Here is a 19,628-nt window from a genome sequence, read left to right on the forward strand (position 1 = left end):
TGCTGAGTACTTCCAGCACCTGACACCTTGGTTTAAAATTTCCGAAAACTTCCAAAAGACAGTGGGGCACTCCCTCAGTATTGCATCGGTATTGTTAGCCTGGATTATGTGCTCAAGTCCCTTCTTATTCAAAGGCGCTATGCACTAAGCCCCGGTTGACACCACTAACACTTTAAACCAAGGTGCCAGTGGTCTTAGACCATAAGACCATAAGACATAGGAGCAGAAATTAGGCCATTCAGCCCATCGAGTCTGCTCCGCCATTCAATCATGGCTGATAAGTTTCTCAACCCCATTCTCCCGCCTTCTCCCCATAACCTTTGATCCCCTTACCAATCAAGAACCTATCTATCTCGGTCTTAAATACACTCAATGACCTGGCCTCCACAGCCTTCTGTGGTAATGAATTCCATAGATTCACCACTCTCTGGCTAAAGAAGTTTCTCCTTATCTCTGTTCTAAAAGGTCTTCCCTTTACTCTGGGGCTGTGCCCTCGGGTCCTAGTCTCTCCTACTAATGGAAACATCTTCCCCACGTCCACTCTATCCAGGCCTTTCAGTATTCTGTAAGTTTCAATCAGATCCCCCCTCATCCTTCTAAACTTCATCGAGTATAGACCCAGAGTCCTCAAACGTTCCTCATATGTTAAGCCTTTCATTCCTGGGATCAGGAATGAAAGGCTTTCTGATCATCTTTCTGATGTGGTTCCACAGATAAGGTTCCACAGTACTATTTGAAGGGTAGGGTGTTCTGGGCAACATGCTTCTCTCAATCCACAGCATTGGGAAAAAGAAACAGGGCTGTGTGTTCATTCATTTCAGCTCTGTTTATGGCATCTTGCTGTATGCTCAATGGTCACTGTTTTTGCCTAGATAAGTAGCACTGCACGTCAAAGTAATTGTTGTACATTAAGTACTTTGAGATATTTCTGATAAGAAGTGCTATAAATACAAGTTTATTCTTTAATGTTAAGTACCTGTAAAATGACAGGGTGTGTGTTATAGGGCTGAACGCTTTTAACAGTGTTCAATTGATGTTTACGAACCACTCCCAGATACAGTCTGAACTATACAATTATGTGGCAACTCCAATAAATTCACTTGCAGGTTTCCAGAATTCCAGTAACTTATTCCTTATAACGTCATCCCCTGCTCCAGGGAACTGGAACAGATGAGGAACAGGATCTAACTGCTGAAATCACGTTAACCAGAATGAAGCACTTGACAATCTTGAGTTACAGGTTTTCTACTGGCATAGTCACAGAAAACTGACACCATTCACCTGAGTACAAACCAGCCAAAGTCTACAGACTTTACTTGACAAAGTCTATAGACTCTACCTCCATTCTCAGGAAACCTCCAACCAAAGGTGCAAGAAGGTTGATCACTTTGCCACTCCAGAACTGCCCATCCAGAGCAGGACTGCAATAAGCCTATATATTATTTTGTTGATGTCCAATGCCCAATTGGTCATTCCATCATGCCACAGATGCATTGAGCTCTCTATGCATGGAGACCAACTGTACTTGTACACATAAACAGGGGAGCATATTGCAATCTGATCACTCTACTACGTCTTTATCTGTAATATGAAAAATATGTTTGAGGCAGTGCTGAACTGTCAGGGATAACGTCTTTCAGAACTGAAGTCCCATCTGCCCTCTCAGGTAGTTGTTAAAATATCCCAACCTATTTCAAATAGAGCAGGGGACTTCTCCCCAGTGTCCTGCTCAATATTTGTCCCTCTTCCAACATCACTAAACCATATTATCTGGTTATTAACTCATAGGTGTTTGTGGGAACTTGCTGTGTGGAAATTGACTGCTATGTTTCCTACATTAAAACAGTAATTATCCTTCACAAAGTGCTTCATTGGCTAAAGTGCTTTGAGATGTCCTGTGGTTGTGAAAGGTGCTACAGAAATACAAGTTTCTTTTTCGGCCATTGAGCAAATGTAAGATCCAAACACAGTAGAGTAATGGTTACATGTGGCTGAATACAGAGTTGGATTTAAAAGTCAAACTACACTGTCTAGCAGCCACAAAGCCTGGTTAAGTGTTGCTTTTTTCCTCCTTAATGTTTTCTACGCCTTGCTTAGTCATTGCTTTTGATTCCAGTTGGCTGTCAAGAAACAGAAGATCAATTTTGTGTGGTATCACTGATAAGTTATCCCAGTAAGAACGGTACTTTCATCTTAAAGAAGCCTTAACCTAATCTTGCAACAATGATATTCAGACTTAAAGGACCTTACAGCTTTTGAAAAGCTGGAATTTGCTTACAGATTGAGTTGAGGAACTTATCGAATGGTGAAATGGGACTGACTTGTAAATGGGTAACATATTTTAATCTTTCTTTAAAAATTCAAAAATATTATTTATTGTACTTTGGTAACCATTCTAAAATAATAGCTATACAAAGGGGGCAAATGGCTAGACTGTCAGATGTGATTAAGTATTTGTTTTATCGGTGAATATTTTTGTGTGATAGTTTTTCAGTTCTTGGATACTTACTGGATTCTCACAGGTCCTATGTTTATGCTACCCATGCCAAAGTAACTAAAACTGGCACTTCAACCATAACCCCTCCTCAGCATAAACCGATATGTTGATTTAAACAAAATGCCTCTAGCAGATGTTATTTACTCCTGGAATAGAATCATAGAATTGTTCAAGTACAGGAGGTGGCCATTCAGCCCATGATGCCAGTGCTGGCTCACTGGAGCAGCAACTCAGTTACTCCCACATCCTCTTACATACCCCATAGCCCTGTAAATTTTTCCCCTTTTCCCCTGGATATTTCTCTGCTGGGGCGGGGATTAAAGTAGTATAATGAGCCTCAGTATTTCTGGACTAGGGAGGGAAAGACGGAGTGAGGGAGGAGCAAGGAAAATCAGCTGGGCTTCTCACTCCTTATCTATGTTAATATAAAAACTGGAGCAAAGTTAAAGATGAGAAGCAGTTTTTGGTCTGTTGAAGCCCATCTCTCAACTCTACTTGCACATAGAGGAGTGGAGTGCAATCATGTTAAAAAAATCCCATCCCATTTCAAAGTAGAGCAGCCAAGTCAAGGGTGCAAAAGCAGTGCTCAACTTCAACGTCCCTCCCTCATTTATCCTTCAACCAAAATCACTAAAACAGAATATCTGAACGTTATCACATTGCTGTTTATGGGACCTTGCTATGTGGAAATAGGCGTGTGTTGCCGTACAAAAGTGACTTCATTGGCTATAATGTGCATTCTGACATGCTGAGGTTGTGAAAGGTGCCATAGAAGTGCAAGCTATTTTCTTTCTTAGTGCCCTGCCTGTCCTGCATCCCTTCCAGCTGTATTTAGAATGTCCCAAATGCATCTGTCTCCAACCCAGCAAGGATGATTATTTCTAACATTTCTCATATGCTTGGAGTAAAAAAGTTCTCCCTAAGATTCGTTTCAAATTTACTTTTGACTAACTGAATTGACGCCATCTTTGTCCTGTTTCCCTTGCTTACTTTGAAGCAACATTCTAGCTTACTTTATCTAAAACCATTTTATTCAGTATGGTCCTGATAGAAAATGTGGGTGTGTCAGGCGGACAGGATTGTGCTTAACTTTGATGTCTCTGGCTCATAGTCTGGACTCGCACATGAAGAGCTGCTACTTGGATGAAGTACTGAAGAGTTTCTGTCATCTGTGGAATGGATAGGTAGGGCACAGTTCCTTCAAGAGGACACAGAAGATGTTTCCACTTGTGGAGGAGTCCAAAATTAGAGGCCATCATCGGTGATAAATCCAATGAGGAATTCAGGAATAAGGTGTAATGTCTTTATGCAGAACATGGTTATAACGCTGAACTTGCAACCAGAGGGAGTGGTTGAGGTGAACAGCATGGATACATTTAAGGGGAAGGTGGATAAACGCACAAGTGAGAAAGGCATAGAAGGATATGCTGATAGGGTGAGGTGAAAAAATGCTTATATAATGCCCTTATTCAAAAAGGGGGGAGGCAGAAAGTAGGAAACTATAGACCGGTTAGTTTAATGTCTGTCGTTGGGAAATTGTTGGAATCCATTATTAAGGAAGTAGTAATGGGGCATTTGGAAAGTCAAAATGCAATCCATCAGAGTCAGCATGGTTTTATGAAGAGTAAATCGTGTTTCACTAATTTGCTAGAGTTCTTTGAAGATGTGACAAGCAAAGTGGATAATAGGGATCCTGTAGATGTAGTATATCTGGACTTCCAGGAGGCCTTTGATAAGGCTCAAGAGATTAATACACAAGATAAGATCACACGGAGTTAGGGGTAATATATGAGCTTGGATAGAGGATTGGCTAACAAACAGAAAGCAGAGAGTCGGGATAAATGGGTCTTTTTCTGGATGGCAAGCTGTAACTAGTGGGGTGCCACAGGGTTCGGTCCTTGGGCCCCAACTATTTACAATCTATATTAATGAATTGGATTCAGGGATAGAAGGTACTATAGCTAAATTTGCAGATGACACCAAAATAGGTGGGAAAGTAAGTTGCAATGAAGAAATAAGAAATTTACAAATGGATATGGACAGGTTAGGTGAATGGGCCAAAATTCGGCAGATGGAATTTAACGTGGATAAGTGTGAGGTTATCCATTTTGGTCAGAAGAATAAAAAGGCGACTTATTATTTAAATGGAGAGAAACTTCAGAATGCTTCAGTGCACAGGGATCTGGGTGTCCTCGTGCATGAATCGCTGAAAGCTAGTATGCAGGTACAGCAGATAATAAGGAAGGCAAATGGAATTTTGGCATTTATTGCTAAAGGAATTGGGTATAAAAATAGGGAAGTGTTGTTGCAACTGTACAAGGCATTGGTGAGACTGCACCTGGAATACTGTGCAAGTTTTGGTCCCCTTACTTGAGGAAGGATGTAGTTGCACTGGAGGTGGTTCATAGGAGGTTCACTAAATTGATTCCAGAGATGCGGGGCTTGTCTTATGAGGAGAGATTGAGCAGTTTAGGCCTATACTCGCTAGAGTTTAGAAGGATGAGAGGAGATCTAACTGAGGTATATAAAATGCTAAAGGGGTTGGACAAAGTAGACGTGGAGCGGATGTTTCCCTTTCTGGGGCATTCTAGAACGAGAGGCCATAGTTTTAGGTTAAGGGGTGGTAGACTTAAATCAGAGACGAGGAGGAATTACTTTTCTCAAAGGGTCGTGAATCTGTGGAATTCACTACCTCAGAGTGCAGTGGATGCCGGGACGCTGAATAAATTTAAGGAGGAGATAGACAGATTTTTAATTAGTAATGGGTTGAAAGGTTATGGGGAGAGGGTGGGAAATTGGAATTGAGGCCGAAATGAGATCAGCCATGATCGTAATGAATGGCAGGCCAGGCTCGAGGGGCTGAATTTCCTACTCCTGCTCCTAGTTCTTATGTTCTTATGTAAGTAGCGTAGGAGGAGGCTCATGTAGAGCATAAACAGTGGTATAGACCAGTTGGGGTAAAATTATCTGTTTCTGTGCTGCACATTTGATGTAATTCTATGAAAGAGAGAGAAAATTGGGCAAAGTGAACATCTGTTTTTTGAAAAGGGTGTTCATCTTTTGACACTGCACTGGAAAATGCTTAAATCTGAGTGTGTACTCAAGAGGAGAATTTCAGCTTTTTAAAAATATATAAACACACAGGAGATTCTGATCACATGTTTGTAATAAGACCTCGTAATAAGACAAACTGACCAGTAAAGGAGTGAGCGCTGAGCCCACGTCTTGCTGAAGTTTCACACCATTTGTATTAGCATCAAGAGTTATGGGGAACAGGCAGGAAAATAACAGTGAGGCCAAAATCACATCGGCTTTGATTTTGTTGAGTGATGGAGCAGGCTCAAGGGGCCTTATGGCCTACTCCTGTTCCAATTTCTTATCTACCCTAAGCAAGGCTACTGACTGCAGTGTTGAGGATTTCAGCAAACCTGACATCGAGCAGTTGGGCCGAATGGCTTGTTGCTGTGTATATACATTCAACAAACCCCTTATACACGATTCTTTAGTTATTATTCTGTTGAATAAATATTGCTAGTTAAATATTAAATATTGCTACTTCCCCCAACCTCAGCCTCTTTTGTTACACTTTAAATTGATAATTTAAGGTGCGCTGTAAAACCTGTTTTCCCATTTGCAGCTGCAGAGGAAACCTAGTGTTTGAAGGGCTAAAACCACATCCTGTACAGGATTAACTGTTTTGAGGTAGTCCAGTTTATTTATATTAACCACCAGTGATTAAAACTTTTTGGGGGCTTTTTTTCTCACTTCACGCAGGAGCTCAACGACATACAAATTTCCATCTCAGTGCAAGTCTCTTGATCTTCCTTGGTGTCTGTTGCTGTTTCTCTCAGTTTCTCCAAGTGATTTTGTCACCCTCTCGTATGTATAGGTCTGTGTTTTATAGGTGTTTCTCTGCACATCTCTGGTTTCCCTATACCTGTTTCTGAGTCTACGTAATTCTCTTTCTGTACTTCTGCATGTCTCCATTTTCTGTGTCCCTCTATATTTATGTTTCTGCTTTCTATGTCTCTTTCCTGTGCGCATGTCTCTCTGTTTACTATACTGTATATGTATTTGTGTGTGCGTGTTTCTCTGTTTTCTGTATGTGCCGCCCCCTCTCTCTCCCTCTTTGTTGTTACTTGATGTCTGTTTCACATTTTGCAAAGCTATTCCTCATTATAATTCATTTATTTTTTCAATATTCAGTTTGGTCATTAACAAATTTGCCTTCTTTATTCTTTGTTTTTGATTAATATTTAATGCTGGATATCATTCAGTACTGAGATGGTTAAGGCCTATTTAAAATATGCCCCGTTCTCTGACTGCTAATACACTGAGAGCCTGTTGGAGATAAGCTGCTGCATAGGATCAACTTAAGTGTGTGTTTTTCCCCTCTCTTTTAAATTTTTTTGAGAATAAACCACAAACTGTTTCCTTCTGTACTGCTGGTGTCTGATAAGATCAACGTCTGCCTAGGATCATAAGTACGCGTCAGCAAATTGCAGATGATCTTATCAGGGCTGGGTTGTGGTGTCGAATTTCAGATGAGATCACTTATTTTACATCACAAAGCACATCCCTAAAGCCTGCTCAGCATCAACTTCACGTTTCACAGACCTCTTTGTTCCTGGTCTGTGCAGCAGAGGCTGAGAAGCTCATTCCTTCTCTACATTCTGCAAGCAGCCACATTGGAGCCTGTTAGCTTCCATAATGCCTGTGCTGTAAATGCTGCCTAACTCCTTCATCACACAACAAAAAAAATCCAGTATACAACTGCACTGCCTGTCTGGCATTTAAAAAAAATGTGGATTATGGTTAGGAGTTTGGAGACTCTCTTTGTATAAACACACTATTGTAGTCTGCTGTTTCTGTGCTGTTGCAGTGCTGGTATGGAGAACCCGATCAAAATCAAAAGGACCGCTATCACGCTGGCTCAGAAAGTCCAGATCATCTTGAAGCTGAACGACCCCTCCTTCAAACAGAAGGAGATCGCCCGAGAGTACGGGCTGACCGCCTCTGCCATCTCCAAAATCGTCAAGAAGAAAGAGGAGATTCTGGAGGAATGGTTGCGTGGTGGGAACCTGGAGCGCAAGCGAAAGCGTGAGGGGAAGAACCAGACCATCGACGACGCCCTGCTCAGCTGGTTCTGGACAGCCAGCAAGGAGAAAGGCCCAATTTCGGGGCCGGTGCTGATGGCCAAAGCCAAGGCCCTTGCCGAGGAAATGGGGATCGAGTTCAAACCCACCAACGGGTGGCTGTGCCGGTGGAAAAACCGCAACAACCTGGCCTATAAGCGCGCGCCGAAGGATAAGAGCGAATTCAGAGGGACAAGCGACCAGTGGACTGGTACGATATTTAATTTTGCTGATCACCCCCCAACCTTATCCCCAATGTCTCTCAAAGCTGTCACTATTCCATTCACACACCTTCATATTGCCCTTTCCTTGCACATGGATCAATAACAAATGACCAAGGTGGCAAAATCTGGTTCACAGCACAGCTTTCAGGTCATGTTTAATCTGAGTTACCACGCGATAGGATCTCATGTTTTCATGTTCACCTCTAAATATCAAATTAGAAATTTGTTGATCAAGAAGTTGGGAACAGGGGCAGGCGGGGTTGGTTTAGGTAAATTCACTTAATTGTGATGGAATGGCAAAATCCAACCTCCCATTCCTTTCTGCAGCCATGTAATTCAGCAGTGTGTTTGGTACATAGTATTTACTGCGCAGAAATAGACCATTCAGCCTGAACGAGCCTCCTCTCAATGCTGTTCCTCTCACACTGTATATTCCTCTTTTCCTCGTGTGTTTATCTAGCTTTCCCTTAAATACATCGATGCAATTTTCCTCAAGTACTACAACTCCATGTTGTACCAAGTTCCACAAACTCATCACTCTCTGAGAAAAGAAGCTTCTCTTGAATTCCCTATTGTATTTATTAGTGACTATCTGAGATATATGGCCCCCTAGTTCTGATCTCCCTAACACCCTGGACTGGATCTTATGGAGCCCATTGCGGCTGGAACCATGGTGGCTGGGCCCACTTAATTGTGGGAGAGGCCCCGTGTCAGTCTCCCAGCAGCTGGGAAAACCTAAAACAAAAACAGAAATACCTGGAAAAACTCAGCAGGTCTGGCAGCATCGGCGGAGAAGAACAAAGTTGATGTTTCGAGTCCTCATGACCCTTCAACAGAACCAACTTTGTTCTTCTCTGCCGATGCTGCCAGACCTGCTGAGTTTTTCCAGGTATTTCTGTTTTTGTTTTGGATTTCCAGCATCCGCAGTTTTTTGTTTTTATAGCTGGGAAAACCTTTCCTGATTAAGTTGGAGGATGGGACTGACACAAAATTCTCGGCTGCTGCTGGTGGGATGTTAATTAGGCTCGTTCAGGGATTAAATGGAGGCCTCACGGGTCTCCTTCACCCTTGGAAGGCTACTCGGAAAAACCTGTCGGGATTACCAGTGGCCTCCCCAAGGGTGGGGGGCGGGATGGGATGGTGGTGGTCCCTCATTATCAGGCACTCTGTGCCCGATTGAGGAACCCAGCATCAGGCAGAGATGTAGCTGCTGAAAGCCACGCACCCCTCTCAGCCATGCCTCTTGATCCCCCCCTGCCCCAGAAGTCCCACCTCACGACCCCCATACTGCCTTCATTCACCTGTGGCCCCTCCGCCATCTTGGGCCTCACGTGAGTGTAGTTCCACCAGCTACCACTGTTCCCACTGGCACTGACAGCATGATCCGATTGTCAGCAGCTCTCAGTGGGGAGGGGGAAACTTCTGCCACTGGGGACCTCAATCGTGGAGAAGGTCTGACTGTGGCCAGTTAAGTGCCTGAAGGGCAATTGATTCTGTTAGGCCTCCCCCACAGAACTGATGGGTTTCCCACCGATTCCCTGACCAGTTGGTGAGACCCCCATCGGCCCAATAAAATCCTGGCCCTTGTTCTTGTCCACAGATCCGTCCACGGACTTACCGCACTCTACAATTGTTATAGTGCAAGGTTGCATTTAGTCCACAACACCTTGCACAAGGCTTATTTCCAGTTTCACATACTCACTGAGTTAGGGGTCAGAGATATGCCTCAGCATCAATTTCTTTCTCTTCGATTTTTTAACCTGCCTTTGTGAACATGTTAACTTTGCTGGGACAGGTTTTCATGGGTGCTGACATCTCCCACAAGTGGCCATTCTTCATGATCAGTGAGTGTGGGTGGTGAACATCAGCAAGCTATTCTATCACATGGTGCTGCACAACCAAATCTGACCCTGCCGCCCACATACCTGTCACCAGGGGGTTGCCAGCTAGTGATCTGTAGCAGAATTCCCCAGCTAATTTCCCCTCTCCTTTCAGAAGTCAATAGTATTGTCACTGTCAACCCAGTTAACTCACCCATACGAGGGATGAAACTTAGAATTTTGCTGGCTCTGTATGGCTCATTAACACTATCATTTCAGTTACCAACTGAGCCATTTTGAAGCATAATATTTTTATAGGGTATGAATGGGCGGATGGCCTACTGTGCAAGGTACTTCTCACACAGTAAGCCCTACCAATCAGATTGGGCAGATAGGTATAACTACCATGTGCAACAGTAACACTAGCCAAATGGCAATGATCACTTACATCTTTGTTGGATTCATGAGATTGGCATTGAAATAGCAAAGGTATGATCCGGTAAGAATTTTGGCAAGACCGGGACAGGAGAGAAAAAGTGAAGATCTCTTCTGCAATGGGTCAGTTGGTGAATAAACATTCAACTGTTCACTTGTCAGGCATGGCTCAGTGGGTAGCACTATTGCCTCTTAAGTCAAATGGCCATAGGTTCAAGTCCCACCCCAGAGACCTGAGCCCAAAATCCAGGCTGATAATCCGATTGCTAATACTGAGAAAGCACTGGACAATCAGAGGTGCAGTCTTTAGGATGAGACAGTAAATCTGTCTGTCCTTCCAGTTCAGTGACTGCAAAGTAAACAGAACTTGGTGTTAATTTGGAAATGGGCAGCAGAGTTGTGGATGAGCTCATGTTTAAAGAGGGTGCAAGGTGGGAGTCCAGCCAAAAGAGCACTGGAATGGTCAAGTCTGGAGGTGACAGTCATGGATGAGGGTTTCAGCAGTAGATGAGCTGAGGCAGAGGCCGAGATGGGTGATGTTACGTATGTGGTCACAAATTTTATTCATATTCCAAGCAGCTCCATCGCTTTTCAAGAACAAATTTTGTTATTTGCTGATCACGGCCACTTCTTTCCCGGTCACAATAACATGGATGCTAATTCTGGAAGAAACTGAGTCCTGTACATTTGTGATTACAAAGGAAACCAATAGCAACCAAGGAATTTGGAGGATGGGCTGAAGACAGGTTTAACAAGTTAAAAACTGAGTCAGGGTGGCACAAAGCCATGTGGAGAAGTCCTTCTCTCCAGAGAATGTCAATGAGCAAGTTTGAGGGATCATCACATAATTGTTTAACTCCAGGAGTTCACGTATCCACCTCACTCACCTTGGACCCCGCATGTAAATCATTTGCCCCTAACCACTCTCTCCTAGCTTAGTGGTCACACTCCAAGTCAGGAGGTTGTGGGTTCAAGTCCCACTACAGAGATTTGAGCATGCAATCCAGGCTGGCGTTCTCAGTACAGTTCTGAAGGAGTGCTACACTATCAGAGGTGCACTCTTTTGAATGAGATGTTAAACTCTTAAATGGATGTAAAATATTTCGTGTCATCATTTTGAAGAAGAATGTCCTGGGCTAATATTTATTCCTCAGCCCATTTTGCTAAAGCAGATTATCTGACCACTAATTTTAGATGTTTGTGGGAGCTTGCTGTGTGCAAATTGGCAGCCGTGACTACAATTCAAAAGTATCCATTGGCTGTAAAGTGCTTTGAGCGATCCTGAGCTTATGAAAGGTGTTATAGAAATGCAATAAGGAAAACAATTTTCCCCTTCTCCTGAAGGTACTAACTCCTGTCAGATACAGTTCAATAGCTGCCTACTGCCCTTCAAGTTGTCAATTTTCATGTGCGGACTTAGGCAGTGAGTGACAACAGGCATTTAACTATAGGGTGCGTCACAGCCAGACCAGGTTCTTCAACCACCTGATATGCACACACATTTTTAGCTGTGTACCATCTGAGATCTCGGTGTTCCTCTAATTCTGGCCTCTTGAGCATCCCTGATTTTAATTGTTCCACCACTGGAGGCTGTACCTTAAGTTGCCACGGCCCGAAGCTCTGGAACTCCATCCCTATACCTCTCCACCTCGCTTTCCTCCTTTAAGACATTCTTTAAAATTTACCTCTTTGACCAAGATTTTGGTCATCTAACTTAATATCTCCTTACGTGGCTCAGTGTCACATTCTGTTTTATTATGGTCCTGTGAAGTGCCTTGGGATGTTTTATTACCTTGAAGGTGCTATATAAGTTATTGCAGTGTGGAGGTGGATGTCACAGGACACCAATCACGGTTGTGTTTCTCCTCTAGGCTGGAGGAGGTTAGAGATAGGAACATTATCACACTAGGAACCACAAAGATTCCAGAAGAGAGGTGAGAATCATGGGATGAGAAGGTTGTCCCAGGATGAGAGATTGAGTGTGTTCTCTGGAGTTTAAGAGAAATTACAGGTTATCTAATTGAAATGTATAAATGCTGAGAGGCTGCTTCCCCTGTCTGATGAGTCAAGAACCAGGGCTCAGGAAAAGGGGTTGGTCACTTAGGACTGAGTTGAAGAGAAATTTCTTCATTCAGAGCATTGTAAATCTTTGGAATTCTCTACCCCAGGGAGCTGTGGAGCTCAGTCAAGATTGAGATCAATAGATCTTTGGAGATGAAGGAAATTCAGGGATGTGGCAATAGGGTGGGAAAGTAGAGTTGAGGTAGAAGATAGCCATGGATTTACTGAATGGCAGAGCAGGCTCCAGAGGCTGGCCATATGATTTACTTGTGCTCTATTTCTTAAGTTCTTAACGGAAGATAAACATTTATTTAGGGATTTTTTGAGAAATATTCACTGGGTCCATTTCTTCTTTGAGTACACACCGAGGACCGACTGACTGAATTTAAATGTGCCACACAAGTCAACCCAATTCCGATTTACATTTGTCTATATAGGTGCCATGCCAATCAAACCTTTTGTTTCTTTTCAATGAAGGCAACCTTTTACTTAGAGCAAAAAATAATCCCCAAATTTTTACAGCATATTCAGGCTTTCTCACAAACAAAAATTAAAAGAAATAGAACAAGTCTTCGAGTTAAGATTAAAAATGGGCTTGGATTCCAATGTCAGATTTTCCACTGCCACTGAATTAGATACTGAAAATCAAAAAATTGGGAGTGCATACCTAATGATAGAGAGCAACCTTCAAGGAGGTCTCTGTTCTGAAATAATTCTTTGAAAATGGACAAGGCAGTCATATCTGCCAGCTAATAAGATAGAGAAAAAAATCTTCTCCAACTGAGACAAAGAACAAAAGACACCAAGCATGCAAATTTGCTGCCATGTTTTCTACATTGCAACAGTGCTGCATCTCAAAAGTACTTCATTGGCTCTAAAGCACATTGAGATGTCCTGAGGTTGGGAAAAGGTATATAAATGCAAGTTCTTTCTTTTTTTTAAATCAGGTTTTGGGATGCATTACAACCTGATATTGACACCACAGAGGGTAGTTGTTCCTCCAAAGTCAGTGCCTATGGGTGAATGGCCAATCTCATTCTTGTATTTAAATCCCTTCATGGACTCGCCTCTTCTAACTCTGTAACCTCTCCTGCTCTTCAAACCTCAAAGATGTCTGCATTCCTCCAACCCTGGCCTCTTGCTCATCCTTGATTCCGTTGCCCAACCACAGATGGCCGTGCCTTTAGCCGTCTAGGCTCTAATTTCTGGAATTCCTTCCCTAAACCTCAGGGACTGTCTGCTGCTCTCTCTCACCTCCTTAAAACCTATCTCTTTGATCAAGCTCTTGGTTACCTGACCCAATATCTTCTTAATGTGGTCCAGTATCAGATTTGTCTGATAACATTCCTGTGAAACACTCTGAGATGTTTTACTAAGTTAAAGGTGCTATATAAATACAAGCTGTGGTTGACCAGTGTGGTACTGGATGCCAGCTGCCACCTGTGACAGTAACACAGCACAGGCCAAACTTTTAAATAGCTGTGGAAGCAGGACCAGAGGCGGATGGGGCCCCAAACTTCCCGCTACCTGCCGAATTGCAAGCATGGATCCAGATCAGGGCCATTTTTGAACAGCCAGGTTGGAGTGGGGTGAGGGGAATTTTCCAGTTGGCAGTTGGGTCTTCACTAAGGTCGGGACGGTGTCCCAGCAGCAGACCAGAGAACCATCTACCATTTTAATCCCTCTCACCAGGACCACAATTGTGAGATGGCCACAGACATCTGTGGAGGGAGCAGGAAGACTTAGGATTGAGAGATCTGGAATAAGGAAAAAATACTACAAAATAAGTACAAAAGAGTTAGGACAAAACAGGAGAAACTAAAACAGGGTTGAAAACCTGTGCAACACACTAGAGTTAGTGATTGCATCGTCTTTACTTCAACATTTAAGAATAGGTTGAATGAATGACAGTATGGCAGCTGTGACCCCTTTTTATTTTTAAAGTTTTAAAAAAGTTTTCAGATGATGTCTCCGTCTTTCTCCTACCTACATCGGCAGCTCCCATTCCTAACAGTGGGGCTGTCAAAGTGTTAGTGCTGGAAGGCCTCCAATTGGCCCTCCAGCCTTGGGAGCCCACCCTCCATAGGGCTTATGGAGGTGGCCAATTCATTGGCCATCTACTCAAAAATCACTCTCTGGGTCCCAAAACCAGCATGTGTGAGTACCAGACCCACTTTTCTTCCAATGGTGAGATTGAGACCCACAATCAAAAATTCAACCCAACTAGTCAGCAGTTTCATAAGCACAAGAAATAGGAGCAGCAAAAGACCATTCAGCCCCTCAAGCCTGCTCCGCCATTCAATAAGATCATTGCTGATCTTATACTTTAATTCAATTTTTCCGGCCTTTCTCCATATCCATGATTTCCTCAGTTTTCAAAAATCTATCAATCTCAGTCTTGAATATACTCAATAACAGCCCTGTGGATTAGAGAATTCCAAAGATTCACAATCCCCTGCACGAAGAAACTTCTCCTCATCTCAGTCCTCATCTCATGAACCCTAATCCTAAGGCTGTGCCCCCTAGTTCTAAACTCTCTAGTCATGAGAAACAGCCTCTTTGCATCAGGACAGAGTAGATAAAATGCAATAAGCAGAAGGGATGCAAATAGAAATACATCTGCAGAGAGTATGAGCCATTTCAAAAGCTGGCCATGAATATTAAAAGTTAATGTTAGCTGCCAGAGAGTCTGCAGTGCTGCTAATGAATGTCCTATTTGCATGGAAACAGTAATTGCAGTGAGTTACAAAAACTACGAAGGGATGAGGATCTGGCTACAATATAAATAAATGCACCACAGTTAACATTTCTTACATGGGGCAGAATTTTCTGCCTGTCGGGCAGGCGGGCCCGACCCAATCTCCGGCGGGCGGGGAGCCGATCCCCAATGGAGAAGCGGGCCCCGCTGCCATTTTTCGTGGGCCAATTAAGGCCCGCCCAGCGTCACGTCCGGCGGGAAGCGCTATGCGCTTCCTGTGCAGGCGGAGGGGGGGGATTCCCCAAAAGCGAGAGTGCGCTCTTTTGCACATGCGCACGAAAGTGTGCACATCTCCCTGAGGCTAAGTGCTGCCTCTGGGAGATCACTGACATGTTTAAAAATATTTAAAAAAAATTCCCCAACAATGTCACATGAGATGGGACATGTTCATAATTTACATAATAACTTTATTAAAATGTTTGAAACCCTGCATGAAACCTCATCCCGCTGGTGGATGAGGCTTCATGTTTTATCTATTTGCCGCCGGGGCTCCTGGCCTGCCCACCAACCTTAAGGTTGGATGGGCGGGTCCTTTAATTGTTTAATCGATCCTGTCAATGGCCTCAATTGGCCATTGACAGATCGGTGGGCCCGCAGCTGATTTTGCTGTCCCCTCTCCTTCCTGAAAATTTAAATGAGGCAGGATGACGTCGGGGGTTCCGCCCGACAACATCCCGCGTCATTTTACGCATTGGCGAGTGGGCCCTGACCCCTGCTCACCGGCAGCAAAATTCTGCCCATGGTTTTTGAAAAACAACATTAAAGAACAAAGAAAATATAACATTTCAGTTATAAACTCTCTAGAAATGCCTGACTGCAGGAAAAAGGTTATGGAGATGGAGGAGGAAAAACCCTGGGAAAAAAAGGGTGCAGTCCAGCAACAACAAAGATGAAGCATTTTAATCTTTGTTAGATTTTCAATTGTATTTTCTATTGCTGGTCACATTACACACAACAGAGGTAAAGTCAGTGATTGCATGCTAATAAAATTTATGGTACAGCCTGGCTGATTCTCACACCTCAGGACAAAGACCCAGGTATTTCTCTGGAAGACTGTGATCTGTAACGCTTTGATTATGTTAACATATTTCAATGGTTTAGGCATTCAGTTTGCATCTAGTGACTCACAGGAGTGCCAGGCTTGCTTCAAAATCATTTAAGTACTACATATCAGGATCAGTGCAGTGTAAGGATAAATGATGCAATTAACTTAACATTTCAGTACATTTGCAAAATATTTTGAAAACCTATGGGTAGCCTCTGAGTCAAAGACTTGAGCACAAAATTTAGGCTGCTTTTCCCAGCACAATACCGAAGGAGTGCTGTATTGTTGGAAGTGTCATCTTTCAAATGACATGTTAAACAAAACTTTCAAAAATGATATTGACAGATTTTTGTTGGGTAGGGATTTTAAGGGTTAAGGAACCAAGGTGTTTAGATCTAGTTGAATGACAGATGAGGCTTAAAGGGCTGAATAGCCTCCTCCTCCTATTCTATGTTCCACTTTTCAGTGTTATCATCGTTTGTCACCCTGGCTAACAGCAATTCTCCCCCCCTCCCCCCAGCCCCCAACCCCACCCTGAATTCAGTGCAATTAATAATCACAGCATAATCACTGCAAGTTAATCAAGTGATAAGCCACAGTTAATTACTAGGAAATAACAGAATTTAATCAAATCTTAAATTAAGAAACCTAGCGGAATGTAAAATGGCTATAGGGCTTGAAGCCATCAAAGTTAAAAAGAAAACAAGAGGAAATAAGTAAATCAAGAGGATCAAAATTCCTAAAGTCCCATTCTGTTGGTGAAAGTACATGAAAACACAAAGAAGTTACAACATGGACGCAGGCCATTCAGCTCAACCAGTCTGTGTTGGTGTTTACCTGCTACGCTTACAAACAGTGCAAATAACACCTATCCATCCTGTCCCCAAATCCTTTCATCCTCTTCTCCTTCATCCAATCTAATCTTGCATTTTGACATAATTTGCCTCAACCACTCAGTGTGGATGTGAATTCCACAGACTCTCAATTCTCTGTGTAAGGAGGTTTCTCTTGTCCTCTGTTCTAAATCTCTTACATATCAGTGACCCCTCATTTTAGACCCCTTGTCCACTGGACACAGTTTGAACCATCTACCCTGTCCCATTTCTTCATGATTTTAAACACCACTATCATATGCTAATTTGACTTGTTCTAATGAAGAAAGCCCAATTTCTCAAGTCTTTCTTTGCACTTATACATCCTCACCCTGTGAATCTTTGCTGTACCCTATAAAGCCTCAATCTCCTTCCAATAGTGTTGTGCCAAAAACTGCAAACAGTGCTTTTAAAATATTGAAATAAATATTTTACAACATAGTAATAACACTACAGAATTCCAGTTCCTGATTTCAACAAATAAACTGAACATTGAAAACTGAACTAAGTGTGATTGATTGCGAAATTTGACAGTTTTTGATTTAAAAACCAGCACAGGTTTCATAACATAAGTTCAGTCTCTTTAAATGTTTTATGAGATTACAGAATTAGCATCTTCACATCAAGGCATACAAATGTCTCCAATTATTTTACATATTTTAATCCTCCAAAGACTGTGGTTATGTTATTAAAGCATTTTTGTTTTTAAAAAATAAGTGCTTTTACATGATTTTAATTCACGAGATGCCACACATTACGGAAACAATAACTTGTATTTTTATCGCACTTTTAATGAACAGTCCTCCAATTCTGACCTTCTGTACATCTCTAGTTTTGATCTTTCTGTCATTGGCAGCTGTGCCTTACCTTCAGCTGCCTGGGCTCTAAGCTCTGTAATTCCCTCCAGAAACCTCTCCACTTCTCTCTTCTTTAAGACCTCCTTAAACTCTACCTCTTTGACCAAACTTTTGGTCACCTGCCCTAATATCTCCTTATGTAGCATGTGTCAAATTTTGTTTGATAATCAATCATGCGAAGCAACTTCAAATATTAAAGGAGCAAGTTGATGTTGTTTGGGAGAGTGGGGGTAAAGGGGATGAAAGCTGTGCTCTGCGGTAGATCTAGTGTAGTGCACTTGGCTCTCGTAGCTTGTTCCAACTTCAAACACACAAAGCATGCCCAAAGCAATGTGGTACTCGTAAGGTTAATGATACAGCCAGTGTAGGCCAACAACAGAGAATTTTTGTACAAGTTATCTATATTAAAAATCACATCCTGTTGTTTTTTTTCTCTGGCAGTCCCAAGGCCGATGAAGAAAAAAAACCCACATTCTTTACAGATACAATCAAGTCCTGTTTAAGGTCACACTGAACGTCAGTGAAATGGAAGTTGATCTTATCAGAGGATGAGGCAGTGGTTGGTACATCGCAGTGCAACCGCAATGAGAATTCAATGTTAAATTTCTGCTTGTTGCATTACACCGATGATCTTATCACAATTCAACAGTACCAAGAATTGTACCACTTTCCATCCACTTTCTTTGTAAAAGACTAGAATCTTTAATCACATTTCTCTTGTGCTGAGCAGGGCTGTGCTGTTCTTGGTGCTGGGTAGCTGAGAATGCCTGAGCGATTAGAAATCGGTAATGTGATCAAGCCAGCACAAGGGCTTCATTCAATCCTCTCCACTCAGACCACCCACTATCTCCTCTCCCTCAATATTATTTTTTAATCCCTGTAGGTTTTCATGTTTCAGGAATAATAAAATTGAATTTCACATTCTTCTTCCCAATAAGAGGGTGGCATTGTGACTGTGATTTGCTAAATTACATGCACATCAGTGAAATAGTTAGAAATTAAAATTATATATACAGGCTGGAGCAGGAGAACAATAATATGCTTAACCCTTGCAGCATGTGCTCTGAACAGATTGAATCACAGAATGAAACAGCATAGAAGACGGCCATTCGGCCCATCATAGCTGTGCCGGCTCTTTGAAAGAGCTGTCCAATTAGTCCCTCTCTACTGCTCTTTCCCCATTACCCTATATTTTATTTTCCTTTCAAGTATTTACTCAATTCCTATTGAAAGTTATTACTGAATCTGCTTCCACCACCCTTTCACCACAACTCGCTGCATAGAAAATGTTTCTTGCTGAAAAAAGAGACATGTCTAAGCATTTCATTTTGCACTCATCAGGACACTTTGCAAAAATACCAATGTAAGGGGAAGACAACAATTTATACCATATGTGAAGAGAGTGCTGATTGGTTGGCAAGTGGCATTACCATGGAGAATGCATCACTGATGGTGACTGACAGTTAACTGCCAAGCATTGTTTGAAATTTAAATCAGGCAGCTTGACCCTGATTGGTCAAGGCATTGCCCTGAGAATGAGTCAGCGAATGGGTGTCACCTATTTTGTTTAGCTGAAACAGGCGCAATGTATGTACATGTTCTTTCTGTCTGCAAAGAACAGAGCCCTGTGTATTAATATATGTAGCTTCCAGTAGACACAAATGCACCACATTACGAGCCTGACTGACAATCTTAGATTGGCTGTCGGCGTAATTCTTAGCACACTGAGGATTATTCAGCAAATGTTGTCCAATCATGGAATCACATCTAATGTTGGACACTGTGTTTTGAGTTTTGCAAGCACGGGCTAGTTGGGTATGGTCTGTACCCTCCCCATTGTGAACAGCAGCTGGGACATGCTCTTTGATATAACCCGCCAGTCTTTGGGATCTACGACCTACATACCTGGCATCACACTGGCACT

General features: G+C 42.5%; 2 protein-coding genes across 4 annotated transcripts in view; one reads left to right on the forward strand and one right to left on the reverse strand.

Moving 5' to 3' along the window:
* Positions 1-19,628, reverse strand: part of LOC144667884 (sorting nexin-11-like) — a 117,181-nt gene that overhangs the window by 22,798 nt on the left and 74,755 nt on the right. The window lies entirely within an intron of this gene.
* LOC144667672 (uncharacterized) overlaps positions 1-19,628 on the forward strand; it is a 49,793-nt gene that overhangs the window by 9,499 nt on the left and 20,666 nt on the right. The window contains exon 2 of the mRNA XM_078529128.1: positions 7,380-7,843. Coding sequence (XP_078385254.1) covers positions 7,387-7,843 — 457 coding nt within the window. The 5' untranslated portion in view covers positions 7,380-7,386. The remainder of the gene's footprint in view (positions 1-7,379; positions 7,844-19,628) is intronic.

This window comes from Cetorhinus maximus, chromosome 25, assembly GCF_964194155.1.
Source record: "Cetorhinus maximus chromosome 25, sCetMax3.hap1.1, whole genome shotgun sequence".
NCBI classification, from domain to species: domain Eukaryota; kingdom Metazoa; phylum Chordata; class Chondrichthyes; order Lamniformes; family Cetorhinidae; genus Cetorhinus; species Cetorhinus maximus.